The sequence below is a fragment of the Pygocentrus nattereri genome, chromosome 27 (genome assembly GCF_015220715.1).
Source record: "Pygocentrus nattereri isolate fPygNat1 chromosome 27, fPygNat1.pri, whole genome shotgun sequence".
NCBI classification, from domain to species: domain Eukaryota; kingdom Metazoa; phylum Chordata; class Actinopteri; order Characiformes; family Serrasalmidae; genus Pygocentrus; species Pygocentrus nattereri.
This window is the reverse complement of record NC_051237.1, coordinates 14,440,001-14,461,521: the sequence shown is the minus strand read 5'-3', so window position 1 is coordinate 14,461,521 and position 21,521 is coordinate 14,440,001. Positions and strand designations below refer to the sequence as shown.

The 21,521-nt window shown below is 39.7% G+C and overlaps 1 protein-coding gene across 2 annotated transcripts in view; it reads right to left on the bottom strand.

The window, feature by feature from the left end:
• Positions 1-21,521, bottom strand: part of gna12a (guanine nucleotide binding protein (G protein) alpha 12a) — a 49,413-nt gene that overhangs the window by 22,783 nt on the left and 5,109 nt on the right. For both annotated transcript variants that reach the window (XR_001858087.2, XM_017703201.2), the window contains exon 2: positions 8,879-9,094. Coding sequence is in view for 1 of the 2 variants with exons in the window: in XM_017703201.2 (XP_017558690.1) it covers positions 8,879-9,094 (216 nt within the window). In the remaining variant the exon portion in view is untranslated. The remainder of the gene's footprint in view (positions 1-8,878; positions 9,095-21,521) is intronic.

Below are 21,521 nucleotides of genomic sequence, written 5' to 3'. Positions count from 1 at the left end.
TGCAGTGCTGAGGCAGTATTATAGAAACTTCTTTTTTAGACCTTAATTAAAATCTGAAAAGATTTTTCCTCAAATTTACAGTACAAAACCAAATCTTACCTTAATGTAGGAATTATATCTTATCTTACATAATCCTTTCTCAAGTAAGGAAATCCTAAACTATTCAACTGCGGCTGATAATCAGTTGTTATGTCTGTTACCAAGCAACTGATGATACTTTAATAATTGAAACATAAACATACAACAATGAGGTCAACAATAATGTAATTTTTTTTAAGTTAGTTAGCGAGACAGCTACCATAAATGCCAGGAAAAACCCAATTTGTGATGAACTAAAAGACTCCACGTCCCACTGATGTTTAACTGGGCAACTCAGTTTCAGTTTCCACTTCCCAAAGGCTTTAGTCGGCGTGCAAGCCATGCTAACATTATTGCTAAACAGCCACACGTTCAACTTGGTCTCCTCATTATCACTGCAATTTCTGCAATATTCGATTTGGCATGTTTTATTGACATTATCACATACAGATAATAAGAGGGAACAGGAAAGAATGGGTCGGCAGTGTCTGGGATATTCACAGAATTAGGAAAAAACATCACTCTCACAGATTTTGGACTGTATCTGGTTTTGCGATAAGATTATGAACTCAAGAACTGTTATTCTGTAATAGCTGCTGTTCTAAATTTATACAAGTTAATGGACCTGCTTAGTCTCTGTCATCAGCCCTCATTCTAAGTAAAGACAGGTGGTGTCGCTTCACCAGAGCAAGGTTTGTGATGAGAGTAACGCTGTTCTACCAGAAAGAAACCTTTTTATTGAGAAGACAAATTATACTATTCACTTCAGATGAATGAGTCATTCAACAGAAGCTTTTTTCTCATGCAGCAGAGTAGTGAAAACAGAGTAGTAGGGAATTACTTTTTGAGTTTGGACCAAGTTTCAGTTTTACAAAAGTTATTTTTGCTTTCCTTTGCTGCACATAATGTGCTGAATTTTAATTGGTCATTTATGTGAAAGAAACTTCAGGATGGCACCCAGGCAGGCCTGGCCCACCCCGGCCACCCCTGAGAGCAAATGGACAAAGATCTGATATTACTTTGGAGCCTAAATGAAATTAAATGTAATTAAAGTGTTGCTTAAAATGAGCTAGACACAAGAGTAATTCAACTGAAATGAAAAGAGAAAGAGAAAGGATGAGAGAAATAGAGGAAGAAAAAGACAGATGAGGCCTAGTGCTTAGCGTTGGCATGCGGGCGCATCAAAGGCTGCTACCCTACAGGTAAAAAAAGCTTCTTAGGCTTGAAGAAGCAGTGTGATATCTTGGCAAGGAAGGAGACGGGAGAAGTCAGGGCAATTCGTTATAAGATTGGACAATCGAACCAAGCATTTATCTAACGGATAATGGGACGCGTACAAGCTCTTTGCTCATCCTCAGTTGTGAGGAATTTCAGACACATCTCCAAGAGCATCGATCTCCTCGCTGGAATGTTGGACGACGCCCAGCGTCGGGTTAGTGGGGGTATCTATCTTGGGTCACACGTTGAGAAAAAACACGTTGAGGAATTTGATTTCTTCTAGTGTAAAACTTCAAGAAAGTCTCCATTTTGCCTCTGTCTACCTGTGTTAGCGGCCCTCCTGATGGAATGTTTGCGTAAGCTCTATTTAGACGAATAGTGGGGTGGGCCTCTGACAATACAATTCAGCACTGACAGGCATGGTGCGGTGAGAGGCTAAGCCTCTTTGCATTGTCACTTTGGAGAGTCTCTCTATTTGAACTAAGCCCTATACACTCTCTTTGCTCACTCTGAAAAAAGAATAGCCATTCCTTCTCTTTCTCACTCTCTTGGTCTCTCTCTGGCTCTGTATATATTTCTCCCCCCCTTTCACGGATGCTATCACTGGCGAATATCCAAAGTGTGTTCCTGCCTTGTTTAAGATGGTTCTCCACTGTTGAAACCACATTTTGCAGGAAAGAGGCGGAAATTCCACAAACATGTCTTGTCCTCTTAAAACCTATCTGTTACAACATGACGAGATGCAGATGAGCTCCTTTGTTGACAGGACTAGCAAACTGATATACACAGCATAGCACTTGTAAGACACCTACACACAATGACAAACCAAACGTTTTATCTGAAATCTCTGTATTTATGACTTAAATCCTATGAAGCAACTGAAGCACAGCTTCAAATGGCATATGACTAATTAAATAAATACAACTAGCTCCCAAACAGTTACTGTAGGTAAGGAAAGAAGATATCCTTCTGTGGTGAAGTAAGGACAAATGAACTAGCAGACAGTCTGCTAAAAGAAATAGGCTATTTCCTCTGTTACTTCATCCATTCAAACTGGCCCCAGAACAGTGATGCAGGTTCATGCTTCCAGGAAGTATTTAAATAGATTATTAGTCATAAAGGCCAGGAAATCTTGACATACATGGCCATAAATGTCAAGTCTCAAAAGGAGGCCCAGAGGCATGTAGCCACTGGTGGGGGGAAACTCAATCCTCAACAATCTCCTATCTTTACATCACTTTTGACTTTTTATGTGTGGTGTATGTCAGAAGAACACTTTATTAATAGCATTACATTACTGTTCTATTACATAATACAGTACAAAAGTCTCTCATGTCAGTTTTACATCTAACAGCATAGACCTAATACCCTAGGGGGGATTAGCTTGACACTAGATGATAACATGAAAGGATTTCCTTTCAGACAGTAGGTCAGGTTTCAATTAAAAGAATAAGCAGCTCCAGTCAAGATCCAGTTTTCCACGTGACGGCGGATCTTCCCTGGAAGCTTGTACACTTTCAATTATCTATTAGATAAATGTTTGTATCGATTGTCCAGATTTTCACCTCAGTGGTTGAAGTCATAATCATTATGTCACAGATATGATCATTCTTGTCAAGGATTTCTAAAGTGGTTCCACCAAGAAGCCCAAACTTGCTGTAAAACGTCTTGATATTACCTCGTGCTGTTGAAATTCATACCGTCTCTGACTCAGTCTGACTGGGTTTTGTGTCTACAAAAGCAAAAAACTGAGTTGTTCGCTAGTCTGCACAATGGCTGTGGGCCAGTGTGGTTTTCTGGGGGTGGCCATGTCAACTTTCAACAAAGCAGCATTACAGACTTCCTGTCCACAAACTCCCTAAAGCCTTCAAGCTAAGCAGCATTCACGTCCAATCACAATATGACTAGAATGCCTTTCCTGCGAAAGCCAAGCCTAATGATCTTGGCTGGTTAACGGAGAATGAATTAGGCCTCTTTGGAAGGATCATTCACATCTTAATGACAGTCCTCAATTGTTCTAAAGCTGTTTTAATACTTAAACTTGTGTCTAGCCTTCCTTCATAAATACTAAAGGAGAGACATTAAATCCTAAACAACTACAGCAATATGAGCCATGCAGCCTTAATTAGAAATCAAAGAGAAAATCATGCATCCACATTCTGCTAGTAACAGAACCTCTAAGCCATAGGTCCACCAACTTTTAACACATGCTACTCATTAGAAGTAGAAGCGTGCCTTATCAGTAAACTTTTATTTAATGGTATTGCAAATCATAGATTTCAGCTTAGGCTGGTTTATGTCCATGCAGAAAGGCAGTTCTCATAGCTTGTGCCAGTGCTTTTTCCAATGGGGATTCTCTGATAGACTACAGCTGAATTCTGTGTTTGCCATGGACCCTCCTTCAGCCTGGAGAAATCCTCGCCGGACCCTGAAGCAATGGAGACATGGGAGGCAAGGCCAAGTCCCTCATGAAGAGCAAGAGGAGCTGTTTTCCCTCACTCAGAACATCTACAGCTTCTCCCAGCTGGCAGGCCTGCTTTGAGCACTGCTGGAGAATAATTTTGGAGCAGCAGTTGTTTTGGATTTGCAATTTTGATTTTTTTCCAAATGTTTACCCAGTTTTTATCCCAAAATAAGCCAGCCAATTCCCACCCACTAACAAGGTGTCTCCTGTCGCACAACGCTCCATAACAATTTGTCAATTTTGCTCTGAATTTACAGGCAGAGGACGATTAATCCATTTTACCCAAAGCTTCCAACCACTGAGCAAGTGACCAGCTTTCTGTAACAACAGGATAAAGCCTGACAGGAAGATGGAATCTGAAGTATTTAATAATGGCAAGGTAAATGTGTCAAAAACATGTCCACTAAGACCTGGACAATGTGCAAAATGTGAGACTAGCAGAATTTTAAAGAGTTACACATTCCAATAGACATTAATACTGGCCAGTAGAACTTTTCTTCAAAAACAGGACTTGATTATTCAGTAATCAATTAATCAATTAATAGATTATTTTATCAATGCATCAATCTCATTTACTCATTTTTATAACAATCCATAACAAGCAATATAACATTTTTTGTCTTATTCAGAGTTGAATTCTGACAACAACTTCCAACAATTCATTCAAACAAGTGGAATCTTCAGCAACACTAGATGCTAAACAGATGCCTTCCCACACAAAATATGAAGAGAGGGTTAAATGATTGTGAAGCTGTACTTCACCAACATTGTTAAACAGAAACAGATAATTAAACATAACCTAGCCTAATAAAATAGCCTACAATAAAAGTTTTAACCATATTGCTATTTTGGCAAGAATAAATGTATACTCTTAACAAGAAACAGTTCATAGAATGACTTTTTAAAATTACAGCAAAAACTACAAAACCATATAAAGAACAAAGTGAGCTTGCAGGATTTTGACCAACAATGTGAGTATGTTTGTTTCTTCAGTGTAAACAGGCCTCTCAGTAGCATTACATTACCTGCCCTGCTGAAGTTATTGGAGTAAGGTGCCCTGAAAATTGATAAAGGTCCTCCCTCAGCATGTGGGTTAAGTTTAGGAGCAGCACCTCAGTCAATATTTGCACCTCATTTTTCTACATGCAATGAAAACACACTTATATAGTGTATGTATACACTCACCAGCCACTTTATTAGGTACAGTTAATCAGTTATCAGTTAATCAGATAATGAGTTAATTAGATCAGTTAATTAGATAACTAATCAGACAATCACATGGCCACAACTCAATGCATTTAGGCATGTAGAGGTGGTCAAGACAGCTTGCTGAAGTGCAGACCGAGCATCAGAACGGGGAAGAAAAGTGATGTAAGTGACTTTGAACGTGGGGTGGTTGTTGGTGCCAGACGGGCTGGTCTGAGTATTTCAGAAACTGCTGATCTACTGGGATTTTCACGCACAACCATCTCTAGGTTTTACAGAGAACGGTCCGAAAAAGAGGAAATATCCAGTGAGCGGTCAGTTGTGTGAATGAAGAATGGGCAGACTGGTTCAAGATGATAGAAAGGCAACAGTAACTCAAATAACCAACCAAAATCTCTGACGAACGTTTCCAACACCTTGTTGAAAATATGCCATGAAGAATTAAGGCAGTTCTGAAGGCAAAAGGGGGTCCAACCTTTTATTAGCTAGTGTACCTAATAAAGTGACTGGTGAGTATATATATATATATATATATATATATATATATATATATATATATAGGATTGTATTCAAATGTCAAAACAAGCTGTTGAAATGTTGCTGCTTTATCGGCAGAATATCCGTGGATAAATCCGTGGACCCATTTAATATCGGACGATCTTTCTGCCTGACAGATACATCTGTCCGACCGTGGTGTCCACACAAGCACAGCCTTGTTCAGAAAGAGCGAGCAGGAAACAAGAAGAACAAAACTGAAGGCCTTGGCTCTATCCGATGAAAGGGATGTGAGCTCTGCAGTCTGACAGGCTGACTGACGCTGTAACATCCTCCCACTCACTGTGCCCTGGACTGCTCCAATAACAAGAACTCCCTCACACAGCAGAGGGGACAAAAGAGCCAGAGCAGGCAGCCTCTGACCCACCCCCTCCCAGCTGCACGGCAAGTCTTTTAGGGGCTTTGAGCATTTATGCAAGACGCAGAGCTGCTCTCAATGCCAAAGACGTCATACAATTATTACTAATTCACATTATGTTCATAATAACTCTTAACGCAAGGCGTTGACCATTGCATACAAACACAAAGAGCAGTAAGGCAAAAGCACGCTTTGTTCCCTGGGGGATAATATGAAATGAACACAAACCTTACTACCAATCAATCTCCTGGCAGTTTTATTAGTCCTACACCCTTCTCTTTTCAAGCTTGATTTAAAGTTTGACAAAAAGCTAATGTGGCCTTAATGGGTTAGTAAATCAAATTTTCATACTGTCCTATACTGCCTGCAAATGAAATGATCCAGCAGTTCCGCATGTCACTTTGAGAAGACTCTGTTGAAGCTTCTCAAGCGAGAGGCTCATCAGCTAACACCAGTCCCTAATTCAATTCTGTCCAAGGCAGATTAAACACAAATTGTCTTATCTGATGAAAATGTTCTTGAGTAGCAAAGGCTGTCATATTTGATTTGTGTTTAGTGGGTCTGAGTGAGCAAATGTGATGGTGATGATGATGATGATGACGATGATGAGGAACATATTGAGAATGAACACATGAAATGACTAGAGGACCCCTATAGAACTCCCTACACAAACAAACACTTGCTGTATCTTATTCTGCTGATTCTTTCTCACCACTGGAAGGCTTTGATATGCATATGACCAGATGATGAGGTCATCCTCTGGTCATCCATGCACTGCCATGACACGCCCTGCATCCCCATTAATGATATAGTCATTTCATTATCTCTTTAACCTAGACAACACAGTAGAACCAGCTACAGTTAAACTGCATTAAACAGGCACAATGGTTAAAGTTAGCCCACAGGCTCAGGGAAAGGGGTCCTATCATATCTGTGGTTTATCCTCGTTGCCCTCTGTTCTGCTCCACTGACCTAGTTTTGCAATGGTGAATAATTCAGTGATCTAGAGGTACTGTGGCAGATAAGTGTATGCCACTTGCTCTTCTCCAGTGCCCAGACTAAGCAAATTAAAGATTGAGAAGGCCCTGAACTCATCAAAGTCAGGTTGCTGTGTGCACTGTGAGTTATGGATCACATGAATAAATCAGGCTTCTTTCTGCTTTTTGCATTCCGTGGATTTAATTACAGACTCGATGGACATCTGCATGGTTTTAACAGTTCATCTTACTTTCCTTCAATTATTGCGTATTTATCGCTTTCTTACATTTCAGTCATTTTTAGCATCAAACTGCTTCTCAGGGCTGGGCAATAGGATAATATTTATCATTATTGTGATAAATCACTCCACATAGTTGAGCACTTAAAGAACACCTACTTACATACTGAATATTTGAATATGTAATATAATATTACATTTTTGCCATATCGCCCAGCTTTATTACTTCTATGAAATGTCAAACCATGGCTATTAGAGCTAAGCCTTCAGTTTGAGCCATAAATATCAGAACGAGGACAAAAAACCTACTGGTACTGTATGTTCACACTAAGCTAATGCTTGAGCACATGAACATTGTTTGGTAGCTCTAGATCAAGCAGGGACATTGTAAAAGACATTGGATATGTTTTACTTCAGGCCTGCGTAGAGCTGTCACTCCTTTTTTCATTTCTAACAACTGACTGAAACTTGGTTAGGCTACTGCTGATATTCAGGATCTGGCATTTTTCCTCCTAAAATGAGTCCCAACTAATGCATATCAAAAACGTTCTTGGTTTATTCCACTGTTGTTTCACAGTTATTCTGGAGGTTAATCTAATGTGTCCGTTCAGTTGAAGGGACACTCAATGAGCTTGGCTGTATCAACTTAGACACCACAGGGAAAACAGATTAGGCAATTTTCCATGAGGCGTTTCCAGTTTTAACCCTTTTATTTCCAACCAAACCTTAATAATGAAATAAGAGTATTACTACAATGCGTACAGAATCTAAATAACACAAGCGTGATGATTCTACTCAATTAAAAAAAAATCATTAAGCCTTCCTTGAGGGTCTAGAAGACTCCACTGCTAAAACTCTTTCACTTGTACACAAACTGACATGCTACAGTTTGTGTGCAGCATTTGTTAGTTAACACTCGCCTCTGTCATCAGCTTCACAGAACATCAACATATACCATCAAAAAGGAATCCTCATAGATGTCCTGAGATCAAGAAAAAATCTTCTCGTTTTGAACTATTGCACTGCACTGCTGATGAAATGTATTTAAAGAATGAAACAAATTATAGCTTCTAAGTATATTTCGTCATATTTCTGCTGAGCGGCACAGGAAGCTCTTTTTTGAATCTGGAGTGGTCACATATCTCTAACCCCTTCTTTCAGTTTGTAATGAATCAAGTGGCAGGGTCAACAATCAGAGCGCAGCTTTAAATGCTTTTTCTATTCAGTGAATAGCCCATCTGTGCAGACACTTAATGAAACACCTTCAGGCGCATATTCATGATTTATAAGCCAACTTTTACAGAAGATCCTTTTTAACCGTGATCAGACTAAAAATGAAAGTGTAAGAGGCTCCTGTGTGTACAAGTCATGGCAGGCCCAGTCAAACCCAGCATCTGTGGCATCCTGGTAGTGGTGAGAGACGTTCCACTATATGGATTTCACCACACATCGGATGCCGTGATGAGGTCAAAAAATGGTAACAGCAAATACCCCTGCATCCAATACAAACATGAACTAAAACAGCTGAAATTATTCCTAAACACTCAACAAGAAGTTTACCTCGCATATTAAACATTTATATTAAGGTGGCAGTAAAGACCTAAGAAGAAGAAGAAGAAGAAGGCTCCTATTTGACACTAATGATATTTTTTTACCCATTTGTTTGTTTACTTAGCATGTCATGCTGTTACATCTTTACTGTCTGGGTCAAGAAAAAAAATGTGATTTGATTTTACATCATCCTCTTTCTTAAGTTCTGGGCCAACAGATAAAGCCCACTCACCAGTTGGAACTCGCTCCTGCGCCCGTACGCCTCCTGGATGCCTGAGTCACCCCACAGTGCCTGCAGGGCAGGCACATACAGCTGGAAGGTGCAGGGCTCCACTGGCAAGCCCGCCTTGTTCTCGAACGACATCACAAACATGCCATGCTTCTCATTCTCTGAGTTCTGCCAGGGGACACCTAGCTTGTCCCGAGCGTCCACCAACACCCGCATGCCCTGAAAGAGACAAAGAAGGACGTGAGCTGGGGAGAGTACTAAATGATTAGTCATCGATTAGTCATGGCTACTTGCCCCCAGGCGCACCTTTTACACAGAAGTCTTGGCCTGTGTTATAAAAACTGTAATTAGCCTTTATCCTCAGGCTGAGTGAATGTGAATGAACTTTGCAGCACAGGGTTCATTTCCAGAAACTTTAGTGATGTCACTACATCTGGAGCGGGAATCAGAACCAAACCCTTAAAAATCTGAAACCAAAGAACCTTAACCCATCAGTTTAAAGCTAAAACAGTTAGTCAGTGACCTTGATTATAGATAAAGCGATGGTGCATCACTGTTGATGACATGTTTAAAAAGCACTCTATAATGTTTGTGTATGTGGTCATTACTTTGGGAAATCATGGCTTCTGTTGTTTTGTTACACCACAGAAGAATAAATCACTTCGATTTAGTTAGATTAGCTAATAAACCTAATAACAGTCAGTAGTTTAATCGACTGTATACATAATTATAAGCTGGAGCCCAAAATCAAACAAATAACTACAAAACATAAACAAACAAAAGAAGAACAAAACAGTATTTCTAATATCATGGCCAACAAGTGGACCCCCTAGGCCAAGCTTCAATCATTCTGTATTTAAAAAATGCATCTCAACAAGGTCAACAACCATAGCTCAGTCATAACTTATATATTACCAGGTCATCAAGCCTGTACAGTAAATAGAGCTGAAAAAATTGCTCTGAGCCAAAAAGAAGAGCCTCCAGAGAACTCCCTGGAGAAAAGTGAATTCACCAACACTAAAAAGTCATAGATTAGCTCCCTCAGTCCCTTCCAAACACAACACAGAGCACAAGCTGCCCTAAAGAGGTCCTCCTTAGAAAAACAGTGGGTTGGAGTCTGGAACCCTAGAAACATCAGGAGACCTCCTCAAAATGTAACATTAGGCCATCAACGGTTCTTAATTAGAATTGCAGCACCATCCACAAAGGCGAATTCTTCCTTACAGCAAAACTGGCTCTCTCTTATGCGCTGAAGTAGAATAACATCCTGGAATTAAAGGTCCCACAAGGAAGACTTGATTTCTTTTTTATTCCTTTCTTTTATTTGGTTATATCTTTTGAGCAGCTTTTCTCACATAGTTGTGATGGTAATTAGAGCTTAGAGCACTATGCCAGCTTGTGTCTGAGAAAAGGAGAAGTGCTTTTAAGAAGCTGCAGTTATCGGCAGTGATAACAAAAGGAAATGTTCAATTCTGTCAAAAGTGTAGATTCTGAGCTTTCAAATGATTTTACATTAGTGTTTGTATTTAGAAGCGGATACATTTTAAAACGTAAAAATAAGAGCCTTTACATTTTAGCCATGATTGCCATTTCTTGCTGTCAAAACAAACAGAAAAAGCTGGACATGAAGATTAAGATCAGAGAATGAAAATCAAATGTAAATGTAATTTGTTTAATACATTATTACACATTAAATACAGACATATGTTGCAAAACAACAGTAAAATGTTACAAGGGTTAAAAGAAGGATCTGCTTCAGCAAATTTGGCAGGACGTGTCTTGTGCCACACTGGAGTCATCGTGGGTTAGTGGGGCAGAGCATGATGTCTACAAAGCCTTTTATTCCATCCATATGTGTGAGGGATCTGTCTAATAACATGAGGCGGACACACGGCAAAACACATAAACCAGGAGACAGCTACAGGAAATGAATGTGGTGCAAGGTCCGTCGGTCTAGATGTCTTTCCAAGCCCCCCAGTGTCTTGGTCACTCAGCAGTTTACAACTAAAGTAAACAGTTGTTCATGCCTAAAGCCTGACTGGTGACGCTTTTAAATAGTCTTAATGATAAGCTCGGACACGATACTGTCAACCAAGTTACAGCTCCTTCCTTCAGGAAACACTCTCAAAGTCTCTCTCTGGCTTTATTTGGTCAGCCATGAGAGCCCTGAGGTGCTATCTGGGAAAAGGCACGTCCCCTCTCCTCATGGGCTGCCTCCGCTGACTCTCTGTTCAAAAGGAGAGAGAGAGACAGAGAGAGACAGAGAGAGAGAGAGAGAGAGAGAGAGAGAGAGAGAGGGAGAAGGCTGTTTTATCACAGTGAAGAGGTCAGCTAAGGGGCTTCCAATCTCTCCCCGAGTCATGGCACGTGCCCAAAAATAGCTCCAAAAACCACCAAAACCCTCATCTCACCACAAGTGGAGCTCCTAGTGTTTCTGAGAACCCTCAGCAAAACAAGCCTTTACCGCTTGTTTTAAATGGCATCCTTTGAGTTGACTTTTAGTCTGTTGTTTTTGAAAAATTCCACTAAAATGCTAACAACTACATCTTTCCATTTCGTTGGATTTGTAAAAGGCCCCACCAGACACTGTGACATTGTGTATCAAAGAGTCTTTGTTGGTCTTCAGCAAAGGGGGAATTCCCCATCTCCTAAAGGACAGCAGACAGCAAAAGATGAGCGCCATGTCTAATGATGGCTGACGCAACTTCTCTCAAAGCTCTCGAACGAGCCAAGGCGGAGGGGGAAGGCTGCAAACACTCGCCTGATAGGAATTAGGCAGAGCACGCATGTCGGTAGCAACAATTTGGACTGCAGTGCGATTCCGCAGAGTAAGCAGATTAGTGGTGAGGCCCAGCAGCTGCTCTTCGCCTCCCCGCCACTGAGCAACCGCAGCTTAAATCAACGACTCCTCACCCATGAATAAGCCGCCTACGTGGATGGCTCCTCTGGCCCCAGGGGCGAGGAACTCTCAGATTTATCACACAGGAAGATGGGCTCGAAATACGCTGCTCCCAGTGGTCACCCGTGAACCACTTCCTGCACCCTCCCCCGCTAGTCTATCGCAATCTGAGGCAGACTGCGGCTCTCTTCAGCCTGGGATAGGATGGTTCTTGGTCACCCACTCGAAGAATCCAAGCCATTATCAGTTCCGCAATGGCATCTGTATTTGGTACAAGACATTTGAAACACTGCACAAAGACAGAACACAGCCCAGCTTCTCAAAACTAACACATAGCTATCATTGGTTTCTATATGTAGCATACCCAAGTGGATCTAATGCTCTAATTCCATAGCTGTAGTCATGTTTCTCCAGGCAAGAGATGCCTGAAAATTGAGGTTACACTCTGTCTACTCACCCACACTCATCCACCTCAGAGCTTTTCAAAAACAAGACATTCCAAGCCCCAGCTGAATGCCATAAATATTTTCTCAGGCTTGTAGTAAACATAGGAAATGTAGCTCTGCCAGTCATCCACCCTCGGACAGGAGAGCATGGAGATGAAGAGGAGCTTTGTGATATGAACACAGATTATCTCAGAGGAACACAGAACAGGGAGAAGTGTGAAGGGGCCAAACTGAGGTTAGATCTAATCACTAAACAGATATAAGTCAGTGTCAGGTCACTCTTTAGAAGCCAATAAAAGAACTTCCTACAGGGCTACAGAGGGGTCTCTTCCAGATAGGCGATTACTGATAGGGCCACATTTCCCGACATAAAACAAACAATATTTTAAGACTTTATGAGACGAAAAGTTAATGAAGCTCCTTAAACCACATTCCTAGATAAAGTGATGTAGCACTGTTTACAACAACCAATTTTATTGGTTTGCAGGGTCATTCTACAATCTCAAACATAATGGTGCGATAATGTCCCACATCCCAGGTGGTTTTGCCAGAGAGAGAGAGAGAAAGAGAGAAGAAGAGAGAGAGTGGACCTTTGCCTTTGTAATGTAGTTGAACTGAAGATAAGGCTATCTAGAAAACAACCAATAAGCTGGTCAGTGTGCAGGCTTTACTCACACCATAATTACGCTGCAGGTCGGTGTTTATCAGACTCAGTAAAACGGCGGCAAGCTACAAACTTTTTCTCAGCATTTTGTTATTTTACATTTGCAATTCTGCCATCTTTCCAAACCTGGCATAAAAGATGGATCGAGAAGGAAAACTCCATTTAGACATAATTTATATTTATACACAACGCCAGGGATGGAAATGAACTAGAGGCAGCATGATACAATATTATCATGATGTTTGAGTCATGATATGATTCTAGTATGAATTTCAGAGATTTATTAAGTATTGTGGTATACTTTTTACTGCACATGCTTCTAAACTCTTACATATTGTTGATCCCACGAGACAAAGTAAATTCCAAATAAAAAATTTAAAAGAAAAAGAAAGGAAAAAAAGAAAAAGAAATGTGGTTGGTGAATCAAATTTTAAGAGTCTCCAATCTTACGTGCAGATGATGGTGTCTAGTTGTGGGCAAAACAGCAAAAATATTACAATACAATACGGAATACATGTCTCCATATTTAATATCTCTAAGGTTTAAAAAGTTGGAACAGACGACAAAGCAGATGCCTTGGTAAACATGCACGTGGTCAGTGTTATTTAAGTTACTGTAAATATCCATACTTTGCTCAGAAAAAACATAGTGTCACAATTATCAGAACAAAAATCCAAAAGAATTGTTATAATGCACTTCACTAGTGTTATCCACTGTGCTAACCAACCATGCCTACCAATGACACTACTGTCAACCTTGCTCTCCCCAGAAAGAGATAAATATACTTCTCAGTATATTGTGGACAAAGAAAACAGCAACTTTTGAAGGAATTAATCCACAGCAATAATTAGGGATCTGATTTTTATATGAACTATGAAGAAAATTTAAAAAATTAAAAGTACATTAGAATTGTTAATATATTAATTTATCATCTTTTTGTTGGATTTTTCCCCAAATTTTCATCCCAATTTAGTCATATCCAAGTCCACCCACTAGTTAGGACCCCAATCACACGGTACTACCAGTGTTAGGAGATCAAAAGCTAGCACAGCCTTCCTCCTCTTTATATATTCTCATATTTAAGAAGCGATGTCTGAACTCTATACCTCACCAGAGGGAACTGAAGAGCCTGGGTTGGAGATTCATATCTGTTTAGTCCAAAAAAGGAAGCAAAGAAAGGCTACTGCAGCAGGGTAAAGGTTACCACACACTGAATGAGAAACTCCATGCCATGCCACCAGAGAGTCTTTGGGCTTTTAAGACTTTGAGAGTCTTATAAGCATCTCAGAGAAGCAGAAATAAACATTAAGCTCACTCTCTACTTTATATTTGACAGAATAAAGCTTCCAATATCATTTAGTCCAGGAGTTCTTAACCTGGGGGTCATGATGCGGTCTCAGGGAGTCGCAAGAGTGGTGCTCCAAGACATATGATGAGCGCATACAAGATCCCCTAATGACTCCACCTACAGGCCATAGAAGACAGGCTAACATTGAGTATGAATCGATGAACTGATTGATTTATATGACTTTCTATCGTGATTGACAGCTTAACTTGAAGCATTTTTGGCGCAAAGCAACAGACTTGCTAAGGATTGCAGACTCAGTAAGTGAGCAGAATTACTATTTTATTATTCTTCTGTACATTTCTTTAATGTGTATATTGGGGTGTGTGTGAGGAGGAGGGGCAGGTTGGCGAAGAAGTGGTCGCAAAATACCAAAAAGGGAGCTATTGAGTTTTTGCTTTTATTTTATTTTTTTTAGCAAGATTATTATTTGAACACTTTTCAAAAATTCAAATATCAAAATTGCATAAAATATTAATAATTAAATGATAAAACATTAATACTTGGCCTCTTTGTATCAGCAGTGTTTTTTTCCACCCAAAATACTGCAACACCATATGGTATTAGTTTTTGTTCCGCCCCAACACATTACAGTGGGTTTACATACTTGGCATTTTGGCACATAACAACACATTGTCATCATGAATAGTCCTCAGTGGGGGGTAGGTGTTGGGTGATAAAACACAGGCTGTGAGGGGACGATGAGACCATTAAATAGCAGCATTCGGAGCATCCTGTGTGTGTGTACTGGGGAGAGACATTTCCTCTTGCTCTGTGGATGAAAATTCTAGCACTGATAGCCCACTGAGACTATCAGCGTGGAGCCATCCCAGGCTGACCTTGACTAGGGCACTGGTAAACAAGGCCACAGACCCCCTCCTCATAGCTTACCTCCTTGCAATAAGCTATGAGAATTTCTGAGAGGCTCAGAAACTCTCATTGCTTACTGCAACTTCGTAAACTTAAAAAAGGGCCTTTTCTGTTCCAGCCCATTAATCGTTTACAGAGTGTTTACCTTCGCATGGAAGACCTTGTTTAGCTCAATTTTGTTAAGAGTCCCAGATAATATAGGCACTCTCTTTCTCACAAACAGGGTCCTTCAGAAGCATTTTCTGACAGCTATTAGCTGTTTACACAGTGAGGTGATGGCCCAATGCAGATCACCTCTGCACAGAAATAGACAGGACCACTGGCAGGCTAAAGACAGAGTTTTATTTTGAGCTATTTAGCCTTTTAGGGAAGTGAGGGGACCATGTACTTAGTGCCAAGTGTAGTCAGTGCCAAGATATATGTTCAGTTTATTTTCTACTGTTAAGTCACAGACTGTCGCTGTGTACACTGTACATGATAAAAAGCATTTCCAATGCACCTTTACAATATAAAATGTATACACACTAGAGTTGATATGTTGTCTAAAAATGTCATCATCATCACAATATTGTCATTTCCAATAATGATACTGCAGAAGGCAGAAATAAAAAATTGCAGACAATAAAGTTATTTACTGTGCAGGGTCATTTTAACACTGAAATCATTTGACTGGAATTTTCAAATACCAAGAGCTGCAATTCTTAACCTACGTTATCAATGTTATCTTAACACATTTTAAATGGGGAAATTTTACCCAAAAACAGAGTTTGGGCACCGTCTGTAGATGATTTACATCAGTCAGAAGCAACCAAGCACTCTTGTGCTGTGACTTCAACAACTGACAGTCTGTTCTAACTAACTGGCTATGTTCTGCATCCAAGTCTCGGTCAGAAAAAACTTCCCAAAAAAAGGCCTGTACCTCAATTCATAGAAGATCATTGAAATTGAAACCGCAATCGCAATATCGGTCAGAAAAAAATCACAGGTAGATATTTTCCCCAAATCATTCAGCTCAATAGCTGTGGGCATCTTGCTTTTACATTGTTTTGTAGACACTCTCATTCACAACGATGTCAAATTTAATTATGTTACAGGGATAGGCTATGGAAGAATATCAGTAGTAACCAAAAATAAATGTATTTTCATCTAAATTCAAATTTAATACTGCAACTGTGATTTGCCATGTGGTGTTCTGGTATTGACATTCCATTTAAACAAAGATTTAGATGGCTTTTTAGCAGCTTTATTTAAATTAAAACGTAGTTCCAGAACTGCATATTTATGCTTAATGTGGTTATGCAATAAATGTGTCAAAATGATAATTAAAATTGATCTTTTGTGCATTTTCACTCTCTAATAATGCACTTAAAATGCATCATCATAGAGATACACCAGCACCTCTCCTCTTTGCAATTACATTTACCTGTGTCAAAACAGCTTTAAAAACAGATTCGGCCAAACCGCCACATGTTTGATTAAAGATTTTTCATGGGCCATGTTTAAAGACAAAATATCACAAAATGATATACTGCTCTGTTTCGCTCCATCTTTTAAAGAAAGACTGTTCTCAGGCACAGCCGTAATATGAACAAATGTAGCGTTAATAGTCTTGCCCAAGGACTCTCACTGGTATAGCGGGGCATGCTTGCTCAGGTGGGAAAATGAACCCCAGTCTGCTGAAGGGAGGGCAGCAATGTTACTCACTAGACTACACCAAACACATCTTGCCAAATAACAGTTCCAGACCATGTTTTTATGGCTTTTTCGCTGAATCAGGGTATTCATGTGTACCACTATAAATAAACTGGTCAAAGTAGCGCAGAGCAAGTATTTGACCACATTTACTTTTAATATCGCAAGACATGGCAATCGCAATATATAGCAACAGTCCAAGCACACTGCACTACAAATTTCTGTGTTTGTTTGAACACAACTAGTTTGACTCATTGAGCCCTTCATGATCTGAGTCGGGTACATGGGAGCAAAGGAAGAACTGCTACAGTACAGTACATTTATACAGAAACACACTTCCTTTACCCCCCATTCCAAACCACTTTACTGTGCCATCATCGCTCGCCTATCACGCAGGGCCACACTGAAAATAAACTGGGGTGACCTCAGCGCTTCCTTCGTTTGTGCCAGGCTGAGGAGCAATGGAACCGTCTTTCAAAATCACATCCACAAAGAGAGCTCAGTTCCAGCTCGACGCTCCCTGGATCTTCCACAGGGGGCTGGCAGAGGGGATCTGATCACAATCAGCCTCAGCCCAACAAAGTGAAGCTTTCAGCTTCACTCGATCTGGAAGCCCAGTACAATCACACTCCACTGAGGAGTCAGAGTCAGACAGTTTGTCTTAGTCCTGGTAATGCTAACGAAAGACGTTTCTGGAACTGTTTGGAATCCAATTGGTGGGCTGTAATATGATTTGAAGTTTGACAGTTTGGCTTACTGTCACTTTGGCTGCTTTTGGTGAAAGGTAGGCACTGGATTTAAAGAAAAGAGATTTTCTTCCCTCAAAATATATCAGAGCAATAACAGTATGCTAGTGGGAACTTGTTAGCATGATCTTATTTGAATAAGGGTAATTGGGCCCCACAAGCACGAATGCATTATTAGAAATATTAACGTTTCTGGATATAGAGTTCAAGGTAAAAAAAAAAGAAAATACACATAAAGCAAGTGGAAAATGGAAAACTGAAGGCTGTGTGTAAATCCTGACAAAAAATAACTTTTTCCTCTCTCTTCCATATAAAGTAAAACCCTTCTGCGCAGCCAAACCTCTGATTTGGACTGTTTTCTGACCAAAGTGTGGGTAAAATAACAAAACCAAGACAACTTTCCCATTGAGGGAATCAGTAGCATGATCCACCAGAGCCGAGACCAAAAGCCTAGGAAATGTCAGAAATATGACAGTTTTATGGAAGGATATTCTTTGTTGTCATATAAAGTACTGAAACCTGAAAACACAACATTAACAGTTCTCAATTCAGAAAAGGTGGGTCCATGGTAAACACCGCATACTTGTTGTGTGTAAACACAGACATTCATAAGCACATAAAATGTTTCTGTAGGAACTTTGTTACGGGGAAATACGAGCCAAAAACACTTACCATCAAAACACACTTCAACAGTTTCCCACCACACATTGTGAACAGTAAGAAGCAAAGGTCTTCATGTACTTGTAACAGCGAGAAAACACTGACAAAAAAAGTGAATGTTGGCCTGTGCCCACAGCAGAATCCTCTTAATGGGGTAACCATGTGAAACAAATGGGACTTTCTGGGAGGTTCTTGTGCTAATTTAAAAAACAGTCCGTTACACTGAAGGGGACCATTCAGTAATTTGGGGTTAGACCATATTGTCTCCTTTAATTTGGCCTAAACTTTATTGTAGTAAGAAAGAATAGAATTATTTATGTCAAACAAACATTAATGTCCAAGGGCGTGGTATCTATTGCCACTTTACTTAGCCTGATGCTTTTCTGTCTGAGGCTGTTTTGTCTGATGTCACACTGTACAAAAACAGTTACACTTCAAAACGTAGCATAAAAATAAACTACATATAAATTTGCTACAATCTGTTACAAATACTATACTGAACAACAATCAAAGCCAAAAAGTATACTGGTTATTGAAACAAACTACTGATTGAATGTGTTTAAATAGTCCACAGCTGATTCCCATCTCAGCTGAAGCCTTACCCAGGTGTTGACCATGTACAAAAAGGGGTCACTTCTGGATTTACTTTGTTCACAATGGACTATCGATCATTGGCCCACCATTGTGTATAAGCAAGAGAGGACATTAGTGTAACAATGATTACAACACAAACAAACTACAGAGCAAATAACTTTTTACTATTTCCTTGATTTATATATAATAGTGGATCTACAACCCTATTCCCAAAAAGGTTGGAACACTGCAAAATGTAAATAAAAACAAAATTCAATGATATGCGAATCATATAAACCCTATATTTCATTGAAAATAGTACAAAGACAACAAATCAAATGTTGAAACTGAGAAATGTTTTTTTTTTTTTTTTTTAATATAGGCCCATTTTGAATTTGGTCCCAGCAACACGTTCCAAAAAAGTTTGGACAGGGGCGTCTTTATCACTGTCTTTCATCACCTCTTCTTTTAACCACACTCTGTAAGTGTTTGGGAACAGAGGAGACCAACTGCTGTAGTTTTGAAAGTGAAATGTTTTCCCATTTTTGCTTAACATAGGATTTCAGCTGCTCAACGGGTCTCCTTTGTTGTATTTTTCATTTCATAATGTGCCACATTTTTTCAGTGGTAAGAGGTCTGGACTGCAGGCCGGCCAGTTTAGCACCTGAACTTTTAATATAGAGCCATGCTGTTGTAATACATGCAGAATGTGGTTTGACATTGTCTTGCTGAAATAAGAACTTCCCTGAAAGAGACATCTGGATGGCAGCATATGTTGCCAAAACAGGTATATATCGTTCAGCATTAATGATGCCTCCACAGATGTGCACATTACCTATGCCATGGGCATTAATGCACCCCAATACCATCATGAATACTGGAATTTGAACTGTGCACTGATAACAAGCTGAGTGGTCTTTAGCCCAGGGGACACAGTGTCCATCATTTCCAAAAAGAAATTCAAATGTTGATTTGTCAGACCACTGACACTGACTGCTCATTTTACACCCAATCATGTTATTGACCTGTTGCCAATTAACCACCAGGTGTTTTTTTAAGCATAATACAACTTTAGCAGCCTTTTTTCCCCCCATCCCAAATTTTTTGGAACTTGTTGTTGCCATCAAATTTAAAATGGGCATATATTTTTCAAAAAACAATAAAATTCCTCAGTTTCAAGATATGATATGTTGTCTTTGAAGTATTATCATTGAAATATACACTCACAGGCCACTTTATTAGGTATACCTGTTCAATTGCTTGTTAACACAAATAGCTAATCAGCCAATCACACGGACACAACTCACTGCATTTAGGCATGTAGAGGTGGTCAAGACAACTTGCTGAAGTGCAGGCCGAGCATCAGAATGGGGAAGAAAGGGGATTTAAGGGACTTTGAACGTGGCGTGGTTGTTGGTGCCGGGGGGGGGGAATTTAAATGATTCGCACATCATTGCATTTTGTTTTATTTACATTTTTCACAGGGTTTTTGGAAATGGGGTTGTAGTTTAATGTGAATACTTGTTTTATCAACACTAGTTTTGATGCTTTGATGGGATTACTTTATTCTGAGGTTTTTTGCTGTTACCACGGTAACTCAGTTGACCATCACCAGACACAGGCAAATTCACAAACAATTTCAAAAACATTACAGTCTGCTGCCTTTTTAAAAGACAGAACAGACTTTATGCATACTGTAAGTGAACAGTAACATGTGCCTATTCCAGTTTAAGGACGGTCGACGTTGTGATTTCAGATTTGCTGTGTCGAGTTTTCTTTATTTTTTGGTGTGTTTTCCAACATGTATGAAAATATGACTCAGAACACATGTCAAGGTCTTCCCACCGCCTGGTGTGAAAAGGAAAGATCTGGACATGTCTGTAGAGACAAGTATTCGGAATACAGACAAGGCAGAGGACATAAAATGGATGTCAGATCATCACTCTCCTCTGGATCACACTCTCTCTCACATCATGACAGGTAAGAGAGAACATCTGCTGTACTATCAGGTACTACCACCGAGACACCAGGAGACACACACAAAAACACACACAAACACAGTCATCCAAGTGACAAGGGAAGAGCTGCTGCAGGAGAGAGGGAGAGAAAGCAGACAGGAGAGAGAAAGCGAATAAAAACTAACATTCGTTAATAGCTAATCTTTTTTATTGATTACAGTTGCAGATTTTCTTGATTATGGCATAATTTCACAAAAAAAACATCTCCATTTATTTATTTTTTTATCTTCACACCATTTGAAAACGGCTGCCCTTTATGTTGTGTGAACATTTCATGATGAACGGACCAACAGAAACAATCAAAAATTAGGAATAAAATCTTGTGACATTGACGCACATTGAAGTCGAGAATGTTTTTTGCTTTTCCTATAAATTAACCACAATATTATATATCTGGTTATTACTATATTACATAAGCCTGATTGCGATTATTTATGGTAACTGCAAGAATTTTCCCCAGTTGTTAGATGCTATGATTCCCCGATTCCCAATTGTTATGATTCTCCAATCATATGTTTGTGTTGCAGCAAACGGAATGTTTACTAGGTGCGTATCAGTCGGGTTGAGGCAAATGCTTGCAAATACAAGCATAAAGTGCATTGATTGAGAACCGTCATTGTGAAAACCACAAAACTGACTGGTGCTACAATGCATTCGGAGGGCAATGCTGACTAAGGTTTATTTATTTGAGCTTGCGCTGTGTCTGATGTCAGTTGGTAGCTTACTAATTACT